Source organism: Cucurbita maxima, unplaced genomic scaffold (genome assembly GCF_002738345.1).
Source record: "Cucurbita maxima cultivar Rimu unplaced genomic scaffold, Cmax_1.0 Cma_Scf00009, whole genome shotgun sequence".
NCBI lineage: Eukaryota > Viridiplantae > Streptophyta > Magnoliopsida > Cucurbitales > Cucurbitaceae > Cucurbita > Cucurbita maxima.
The window spans coordinates 2,211,135-2,221,599 of NW_019272025.1; the positions used below are offsets into that span (position 1 = coordinate 2,211,135).

The following is a 10,465-nucleotide window of genomic DNA, read 5'->3' on the forward strand; positions in this document are numbered from 1 at the left end:
TTTTTTTTTTTTTTTTTTTTTTTTTTTTTTTTTTTTTTTTTTTTTTTTTTTTTTTTTTTTTTTTTTTTTTTTTTATCATGCTTGAGTCAAGTTGTTTAAAATGTACTAATCAAGTATAGTTGTACTTTCTAAGTGATCATGAATATAAAATATAAATATAAATTATACAAATGGGTGAAAGGTCAAATTTAGCCTTCCCAATTTATTATATAAATACTAAAAAATAATTAATATTTAAAAACAATAGTCAACCATTGTAGATAGCACCAAAGCCAAGATGGTTGACTTTGGATGCCCATATTGCTCCCTTGTCACCTCCATCAAATCAAAATGGCACCCAAGAACTCATCATAACCATTTAAAATTATGCCTTCATCACCTCTATAAAGGAACCCTAACCCACAAATCCATAGCACTTTTTGGAGCCAAATTCAAATATGTTACGAGTGGTGGAGTCCAAGTCCATGACTTATCTATCTCAACTTGTCTCGAGTGATTAAACGATATCATGTTTTATCACGATTTTTAAGATTTGGTCACGTTGTGTGTGTCTTATTTTTGTTGAGTTTGTAGCTAACGTCGACAGAACTTGAATAAAACTGTTACTATAGGTATGTCATGACGTATAATTCATGACTGTTCTTTGAATTCTACTTTCTCTTTCAATTAGGGTTGGATATATAGTATTTCGCTACACATGATCTATGTATATGTACATACACATAGACCCACTAGGTGTGTTCGTTTTCGTAACGTGACTTGAATTCCTTAGGAGATGTACATATATTGTAATGGGTCAAGCCCACCGCTAGCAGATATTGTCCTCTTTAGACTAACTTTCCCTCAAGGTTTTTAAAACGTGTCTGCGAGAGAGAGGTTTCCACACCCTTATAAAGAATGTTTTGTTTCCCCCTCCAACTGATATGAGATCTCACATATATAATCATGGTGTTTCAATCATGCTAGATTATATTATTCATCGTGGTGTCTCGCTAGGTATCTGCATGGTTGTATCAACACATCAATCATACTCAAATGTACATGAAAGTATATACATCATATCATTCATACATTTGTCACAATAGTAACACGTAAATAAGGGCCACAATGTATGTGTCATTCATGTAATATACAATTTCATTCAACCTAGCCGGTAAACATTCCAACAGTAAGTTCACTTATAGTAAAAGTTCAATATGATGTTCCTAAGCCTTCGTAAGTTGACCATCACGTAAGTTAAGTCTACACATAATTCAATTTTATCTACGTCATTTCATACCTTCAAAATATTGAACTTAGAGCTCATTAATTAAGCTAATATCACTTATAACATCACCATAACTTATAGTTTTGTCAATGCTACCTTGTTTAGTATCGAAAAATCCATTTTCCAATAGTGAAATGCCATCAACATTACTTCTTTCTGACGTTTTTCTTGTTTAGATTGACAAAAACTCTAATGACCCTAGCCCACCGCTAGCAAATATTGTCCTCTTTGGGCTTTCCCTTTCGAGCTTCCCCTCAAGGTTTTTAAAACGTGTCTACTCTCTGAGAAAGATTTTCATACCTTTGTAAAGAATGTGTCATTCCTCTCTCCAACTGATGTAGGATCTCACAATTCACCCCCCTCCAGAGCTCAGCGTCCTTGCTAGCACACCACTTGGTATCAGAGTGGATTGTGAGATCCCACATCAGTTAGAGAGAAGAATGAAACATTCTTTATAAATACGTGGAAACCTCCTCCTATCAAACGCGTTTTAAAATCCTTGAGAAGAAACCCAAAAGAGAAAGCCCAAATAGAACAATATATGGTAACAGTGAACTGGGTCGTTACAAAAACATGTCTTTTCACGAGTGTGGTTCAAATCTTCATTTCAAATCATTGCACTAAAAAAAACACCAATCATACATTTGACTTCACATTTTCAACCAATATAATAATCAAAATTATATTTGTGAGTCAAATAGCTTAACAAAACACAAAGGACATATCAAATTTGCTATCTATCAAAGGACCCATATGATCATTTCTTCAAGTAGAGCAATAAAGTTGACCTAACATTGTTTAGTCAAATAAAACAGTTCATTCTATCATAGAAAAGTAAGCCATTTCATCTCTTTTAGCTGTTTAGTGCTTACTTTCTTTAGACAATGTGGTGCACATCTCCTCTCAAACTTAGCATCAAAATTGGCCCTTTGAAGCACCAAACATATTAAGTTTAATATCATAAACATGTTCAAACTCATAGCTTTAATAAATCTTCGGGTTAGGTTTGAGATTGCGACGTTTTAATATAGTATAATAAAATAGTAATGAATGTCAATAACGAACGCGTTTTCGAAATAGATAAATAATGTGAGTTACTTGGCCGAATAGTTAAACGTTAGATTGCAACAATTTTCTAAATATTTTAAACTTCCCCAACTTCAAGTATTTTTGAAGCTATAATTGAGCATAATTTATATTTTTGAAGGATAAAATTGCAATGACAACAACTTTTATAATTCAGGGTTCTTTTGGTGTCTCTCGGGGAGAACAGGAAACGTCAACGAAAGTCTTGATTTAATTGAATTTTTTAGCGGGAAATTGTTGTGTGCGATATTAAGAAAGAATGAGCGTTTTTCAAGTTAGTTATATTTTTGTATCGTGACTCGTTATTCATCGCGATATTAAGGTTTAAACTTATGCATACATTTCTCGGGATATACATAAATATATCTTTTTTTTTATTAAATTTTTTTTTTATCATCCACTAATTTTTACCAATGGTGTTTAATAACCTCCGAAAAATTCCATCAGCCCAATTCAATCCATAAGGTTCGAACTGAGTTCTACTAGAATTAAATTGAGTTGAATGGACATCATCAAAATTTATTGTTAATTTTAAAATATACATTTTTACTTACAATAAAATTTATATATAAATATTTAATTTTATGATTATTTTTTTATTATTTATATTTCAAAAACCCTTTTAAATAAAGATAATTTTCTAAAATATATTTTTAAATTCAATTACAAATTTAATTAAATATTGAAAAATGAATAAATAAGAGTTTTAGGAAACTTTTGTTATTTTACTATTTACATCTATTTTTTTTTTCAAAGTCAAATTAAAAACCAAAGTTAATTTAAGTATTATTTTTAATCATTATTTTATTTATTTATTTATTTATTTATTTCATCAAATTCAGTGGGTAACAGTTCGATGCACAAACTCAAACCGACTCACTTTCTAGAGATCACCTATATTTACAATAAATTAATATATATATATATATATATATATATATTATATTATATTAAAATATTTGTGGATATATTCGAATATATCAATTAAACGTTACATGAATATGAATATTAATAATAAGGTTTATAACTTATTTAAGAAGTTAAAATAACTTAAAACTAATTTAGAATCAAATAAATACTTTAGTTCATAATTAGGGTTTAAGAGCTAATTATAATGTATAGTTTTGGACCTCAAAACCCGATAAAAAAGAAAAAAGAAATCGAACTCAATAAAGACAAGAATTCAGGTCTCAGAATTTAACCCCGAGCGTAATCAAACCATAGGACAAAAGGGCTCGAAGGTCTACATTGTGCCCTCAACCAACTTCTCCAAATCCAGAAGCTCCTCGAGCATTCCGTTTTTTGACCATTCCGAATCCAGGAGAAAAATCGAAAGTTTTAAGTCAACTGTATTCACCTCAACTAACTCGTGTTCTCGAGATCTAAAAATATATATTTTTCTCTTGGTTGACCTTATAATTGGGAAAATGGATTTTTTATAATTTTTAAAAAAAAAATCCTAAACACACACAGCCCACCACTGGTTTTTAAATAAGACTGCGTTTGTTCCCTTCCAAAACCCTAGAAAATTAATGATTAAAAAGAAATATATAATGTTTTTTTTTTTAATTTAAATATATATATTCATGATAAGTGTACTTCCAATAATTAAATTATTTAAATGTTTTGACCAATAAATTTTGTCTATAAAATGGTAAACTCAACCATGGTTAAACCTGTGGCAGTCCAACATGAAGCTGTCTCTTGCTTTCTTTCTTCTCCTTTCTCTTGTTCTGGTAAGCTTTCGATCGATTTGATCGGTTTAGATTTATAAATATTACGATCAAAGTTAAAAAAATTTGATTTTGATTTTGTTAGTCGAAGAACAAACAGTTATCGATCGATGGTTTTCATTTTCGTTTTCGTTACGAAATTTGACGAGTTTTTTTATAATTTAGTTCGTAGATGTAAGCCATGGAAGCAGGAAAGATCAAGGGAAGTATTGGAAAAAGATGATGAAAAATGAAGAGATTCCAGAGATGCTTAAAGAGCTGTTGTTTGATGATTCAATGGTGGAGAATCAAAAGCAACGGTTTATGAACAACTTTGATCCTCATCCAAATGCTATAATATACCATGCTCATGCTCATGCTCATGCTCATGGCCATGGGGCTGCTACTCCAAGGCGTAATATTGATATCAAATTCAACCCCACCGTTGCCAATTCAGCCCCATGATGATACCCTTCCAAGCCCCATGTGTGCATGTCTGCCGGGGGAAGTGTTGTGGTTAAGAATAACTTACTAGGCTTTTCATGTTTGTGTAAATTAATACATTTAGTGTGTGGTTTCTTTTGATGGGTTTTTGGGGTTTGAGGTCTTGGGATTCTTCTTTCTTTTTGTTTCTTGTGTTTGTATGATGAATTGGGGTTGTTTGTACTCGATTCAATGATCGACACGTGGTTCTTGATAATTAGTGAAGTATAAATTTTAAATAATTTGTCGTTTTTTCTCTCGAACGGTGGCTTCCTCGAGTGTTGTTTATGTAGTGTATTGAAGGTTGTCGAGAGACTTGTGTCATGGTAACTCTCTATACTAACGTTATTTGATACTTATTTCTTGGAATTATGTATTTTAATTGGCGAATATATGACTTACTGAAGTAGTACATGTGGGTTGGATTGAGTTGAGTTGTGAATGCTACATCTCGAAATTTCGAGACATCGAAAGACCGAGAGTAACTCAACCGACTCTGCAAGGCATGAAAATGAAAAGAATAAGTAACAAATTTCAGTTATAAATTTTTTTCTAGAATTTAAAACTTTACAAGTAAGAAGAAGGAATCAAAGTATGTTCGGAATGAAACTACACATGAGCCAAATTCATACAAGGGAGAAAAGGGGTCAAAGATACATGGTATGATAAATGCCAACTATGCATAAGTAAACTAGACAGACGTTGTGGATCGATATTTCCTCGGTGACTTTCGAGCTCCCGAACACTCCAATGCCACGACCTGTAACTTCACAGACCTGAAAAGAAAAAAGTAGAAAGGGATGAGTATAAATATACTCGGTAAGCAACCTACGTGTAAGCTCTTATCGCATCCAAGTCTTAGGAGAGAACCATCGGTTATACTATAGATCCTAGAGTCTCAGTACACAGCTTGGGATAGAAGAACTTAACCTTTGTAGCAGTATTCGACGTCTGGGGATGAGACGCTACCTCATAAAACTACGTACTAATGCGGGAGACATCATGGTGAGCACTAGCCTACTCATCGCCCATGGAAAAGTTAGTAGGCGAACCCGTCCCACAGGCCATGAAGTCCCCTAAGAATTGTGGGCGCTACCCCTAGTACAAACGAGCTTGAACAGGTCACCCGTGTGGTCTACATCCTTCCATAGGACGAACCCGCCATACAGGCAACCTTGACCTACTTGCGTGATCAACATCCTACCATAAAACAAATCTACCATCACTCTACAGTAACACGACCCTAATCAGTGTCTCGCCTAGCTCAACGGTATCGCATCAGAATAGAAAGGGATCTTTTTCTTCCATCCCGAGGTTCTAAAGTGGTCTTCCAGGTCTCAAGGGTAGTTTTGAATTCGTAACGATATAAGTCGAACATATGGATTCTTGGGCTTGTGAGGAGGCCCAATGGGCTGACCCAGTTATTAAGTTAATTAGAATTATTTCAAATAAATATAATTTAAAAAAATATATAAAATCCAATAATAGAATGGGGGAGAATGATGCAGGGCATACCGGCCTCCATTGTTGGAGCTGAAGATTTACAGGCACAACATGAATGTAGCGAAACAGAGGAAGGCGCTGTGCCTGAAAAATCTTGGAAAAAATGGCTGGAATTTCAACTCCATGGAAGGAGACAGAATTTTCCTTAACCTCCTTCTGCAGGCGGCGATCTGGAGCCAACGAACCACCAAATTAAGCCGGAAAACAAGAACTGCGGTTTTCTCCGTTTCTTCCATGGGATTATTACCCATTTTTCTCTGTTTCCGTCCTTCCAGAATCCCTAATTTACTTTCCGATTACCTCAGGCCGGCGTCGTCTGGGAGGACCGGCGAGAGTTTCTCCGGCGCCATTCAACGACTAGTCTTTTGCCGGAAACTCTTCTAATGTCTTCTTCATCGGATTCTCCCTCGCCTACTTCGGATTCCTCGTCGCCTCCGCCATCTGATTCTTCTCCGCCTCCGCCGTCTGGTTCTTCTCCGCCTCCGCCGTCTGGTTCTTCTCCGCCTCCGCCGTCTGGTTCCTCTCCGCCTCCGCCGAACGATTCTCCTCCACCTCCGCCGGACGCATCGCCGCCGCCGCCGCCGCCTCCTGATTCCTCTTCTTCACCCCGACCGCCATCACGGAAAGACTCGAAATCTTCATCTCCTCCATCTCCTCCGCCGCCGCACGGTTCCTCTAGGCATTCTCCTCCGCCTCCTCCGAAATCGATTTCGCATCACTCTCGATCCGCAAACTCCTCATCCGGCGGCTCTAAAGCCGATGCGTTGCCGATCTTTACAGGACTGGCGGTGGCGGTAGGATTTATGCTACTCGCCGTGGTTTTAATGTTCTTCGCTTGCAGGCGAAAGAAACAGAACAAAAATAGTGATTCCATGGGCTTCGATGAACCGTCTTCTCCGAGAAGTAATTAATTAATTTATTTTTATTTTTTATAATCTATTTAATAAATCTTTGGTAGCTTAAAATTTAAACGAAATTGATCGGCGATGTAAAATTACAGGTGGGGATCCATATTACATGAGAATGAATTACAACTGGAACAACCCGAACGAACACGTCGTGAACATAACGCCAGTCGGCGGCGGAGGGCAAGGAGGAGAATGGCCGCAGCCGCCGCCTCCGCCGCCGACTCCTCCGCCGTTGGGAATAGTTAGCAGTGATATGAGTTCGAATAACTCGGGGCCACACGGGCCGGTGTTTCCGCCGCCTCACCCGTCGGTGGCGCTAGGGTTCAATAAGTGCACGTTCACATTCGACGAGCTGATGGCGGCGACGGGGGGATTCTCTCCGGCGAACCTGTTAGGGCAAGGGGGATTCGGGTACGTTCACAAAGGAGTTTTGCCTAACGGCAAGGAAATTGCAGTGAAGAGCCTGAAATCGGGAAGTGGTCAAGGAGGTCGGGAATTCGCGGCGGAAGTGGAGATAATTAGCCGCGTTCACCACCGCCATTTGGTGTCGTTAATCGGACATTGCATCGCCGGTGAACGGAAGTTGTTGGTTTACGAATTTGTCCCTAATAACAACCTCCAATTCCACCTTCGCGGTACGTTATTACATAATTTATTATTATTATTATTATTTTTCTAATTTCATAATTTAAGAATATTTTTTAAATGTGTAAAATTATAGGCAAGGGGCAGTCACCGTTGGACTGGCCAACCAGGGTGAAGATAGCATTGGGCTCAGCCAAGGGCCTCGCCTATCTACACGAAGACTGTAAGCATTCATTTTGATACATTAATATTTTTAATATTCAAATTATAATTATTCTTTAAAAAATTATATGTTATATTAATAATTAAAATCTCATAAAAATTTAAATGTTAGATATTTATAATACTAACCTTGATTACAAAAGATTTAAATATTTTTTAAGTTATATATATATATATACCCGAGGGTAGTTTGGAATAGACACCATTTTAAAGATTTATGAATTAAATTTATAATTTAACTCGGTTGTAGGTCATCCTCGCATCATCCACCGAGATATCAAGACTGCGAATATTCTCATAGACATGAGTTTTGAAGCCAAGGTATTTTTCTATTAAAAAAACTTATACTTAAAACTCGTATAAACGTAAAGGATAATATCGTAATTTTAATGAAATTAATATCTTCCCTTAATGATTAATAATAATATATTTTTTAAATTTCTAAAAGGTGGCTGATTTTGGATTGGTGAAGCTCAACCAAGACAACGACACTCATATATCGACTCGTGTCATGGGCACATTTGGGTCCGTTAGATTTTTTTCCAATTCATTTATTACGGAACGAGAATCAAATCATCGCCTTGAAAAATGGGTAGGTTTTAAAATGAGTTAATGATATGCAGATATTTAGCTCCGGAATATGCATCATCGGGAAAGCTAACAGAGAAATCAGATGTATTCTCATTCGGAGTAGTGCTTTTAGAACTGATAACGGGAAGGCGACCGATGGACACGATGGGAGAGTTCATGGAGGAAAGCTTAGTAGATTGGGTTTGGAATTTATTTAAATAATTTGTTTATAGAATTAAATGAAAAAATAAATAAATAAAAGAAATTGATTGGATTGTGAATGTAGGCGAGGCCTCTATGCATGCAAGCAATGAAGAATGCAAACTATGAGGTGCTGGCTGATTCACGGTTGGAGAAGAAGTACGCCGCCCCCGAAATGGGCTGCATGGTCGCTTGCGCCTCCGCTTGCATCCGTCATTCGGCTCGACGTCGTCCCAAAATGAGTCAGGTTTGTAATATTTAGTCATGAATTATGATTTATCATATATATTATATTTGACCATTTATTACACTCTAATATCTGATATGATTGAAGATATTTGACTGATATTTAGACTTCATTACTATTACAGTCAAATATCTGATATGATTGAAGATATCCACTGTACTTTCATTCCGGTTTACATAGATATATATTATATTTGACTTTTTATAACAATCAAATATATGATATGATTGAGAATATTTAGCCCTCTATTATAGTTTACTTTTATATATATATATATATATATGATTGAGAATATTTAGCCTTCTATTTCACTTTATATAAATATATATTATATTTGACCCTTTATTACAGTCAAATATATGATATGATAAATATTTAGACTTCCAATATAGTTTACATAGCCATACTTTATACCTGATCATTTATTACAGTCAAATATCTAGTATGATTGAGAATATTTAGACTTTCATTATCGTTTACACGCTATACATTATATTTGACCATTTATTACAGTCAAATATATGATATAATTGAGTATATTTAGATTTTCATTACAGTTTACATAGTTATACATTATATCTGATAATTTATTACAGTCAAATATCTGATATGATTGAGAATATTTAGACTTTCATTACCGTTTACAGAGCTATAGATTATGTTTGACCTATTTATTACAGTTAAATATCTAATATGATTGAGGATATTTAAACTCTCATTATAGTTTACTTAACTATACTTATATGATTGAAGATATTTAAACTAGCTATACATTATATTTGATAATTTATTACAGTCAAATATCTGATATAATTGAAAATATTTAGACTTCGATTACAGTTTCCATGGCTATCATATTTGATCATTTATTATATGTAAATATTTGCATATTTGCCTTCCATTATAGGGTATCGTATTTTCTATTTGAATTAAATATCTTATATACATTTATTGATCTTTCATATATTTTTGTAAATGATTATAAATAGAGAACTTTCACCCGTATATACAATTTGGATAGCAGGTGGTGAGGGCTCTAGAAGGCGACGTGTCACTAGAGGATATGAGCGATGGAGTAAAGGCAGGGCAGAGCTCGTACTTCGGCTCAGGCACGACCTCGGAGAACGATGGAAGCTCCGATACCGCCGACGTGAAGAGGCTCCAAAAGAAAGCGAAGGACAGCCGGGAGGAAATAAGCAGCGATTGCGGCGGCACTAGCGAGTACGGACTAAACCCTTCGGCAACAAGCGGCGAGATCAGCTTGAAGCCCGGCCGCCAGTCATCCCCAAACGTACGGGCCACCTAAGTAAAAAGCTTGGACCGGCCGGTCGATGAAGTCTCTCCCCTTGCCTTAGTGTAATTTCATCACTTTAAATTATTAGTATTTATTACAGTTTGTAGTTTCGTGGTCAATTAATATAATTAAAAAAGTCAACTGATTAACTAATAGTAACTTCTAAAAATCTTACCAAATTCCTTTTTTTTTTTTTCAATTAAAATATAATCTTCTAAATATGTATATTTTAAAAGTTGATTAAGAAGTGGAGGGAGAAGCTAATAACACTCCTTATACAGGGGTATTCTCGGAAATAACGAAAACATCTCTAAATACTTAATATTTCATATTGGAAGCAAGTTCTCGAGAAACTGCTCGAGTTTTAGCAAAAGCTTCCCTTTGAAG

General features: G+C 35.3%; 2 protein-coding genes across 2 annotated transcripts; both read left to right on the top strand.

The window, feature by feature from the left end:
* The first annotated feature begins 4,018 nt into the window (after positions 1-4,018).
* On the top strand, positions 4,019-4,811 carry LOC111484322 (organ-specific protein S2-like). The gene is made up of 2 exons (XM_023130876.1): positions 4,019-4,089; positions 4,252-4,811. The coding sequence occupies exons 1-2, from the start codon at positions 4,045-4,047 to the stop codon at positions 4,528-4,530; spliced, it is 324 nt and encodes a 107-aa protein (XP_022986644.1). The 5' UTR covers positions 4,019-4,044; the 3' UTR covers positions 4,531-4,811.
* Positions 4,812-6,068: 1,257 nt separating this feature from the next.
* LOC111484208 (putative proline-rich receptor-like protein kinase PERK6) lies at positions 6,069-10,186 on the top strand. The gene is made up of 8 exons (XM_023130712.1): positions 6,069-6,954; positions 7,052-7,594; positions 7,681-7,767; positions 8,017-8,087; positions 8,215-8,291; positions 8,390-8,537; positions 8,623-8,784; positions 9,809-10,186. Exons 1-8 carry the CDS (start codon positions 6,435-6,437, stop codon positions 10,088-10,090), a joined length of 1,890 nt encoding a protein of 629 aa, XP_022986480.1. The 5' UTR covers positions 6,069-6,434; the 3' UTR covers positions 10,091-10,186.
* The last annotated feature ends 279 nt before the right edge of the window (positions 10,187-10,465 follow it).

What these genes read in the sequence shown, in the direction of transcription:
- LOC111484322 (XM_023130876.1), top strand. Translation starts at nt 4,045, where the DNA reads ATGAAGCTGTCTCTTGCTTTCTTTCTTCTCCTTTCTCTTGTTCTG. An exon ending in TTCTCCTTTCTCTTGTTCTG is followed by an intron (nt 4,090 to 4,251) that starts GTAAGCTTTCGA and finishes TTTATAATTTAG; the next exon opens with TTCGTAGATGTAAGCCATGG.
- LOC111484208 (XM_023130712.1), top strand. Translation starts at nt 6,435, where the DNA reads ATGTCTTCTTCATCGGATTCTCCCTCGCCTACTTCGGATTCCTCGTCG. An exon ending in CGCCTATCTACACGAAGACT is followed by an intron (nt 7,768 to 8,016) that starts GTAAGCATTCAT and finishes ACTCGGTTGTAG; the next exon opens with GTCATCCTCGCATCATCCAC. An exon ending in ACATGAGTTTTGAAGCCAAG is followed by an intron (nt 8,088 to 8,214) that starts GTATTTTTCTAT and finishes AATTTCTAAAAG; the next exon opens with GTGGCTGATTTTGGATTGGT.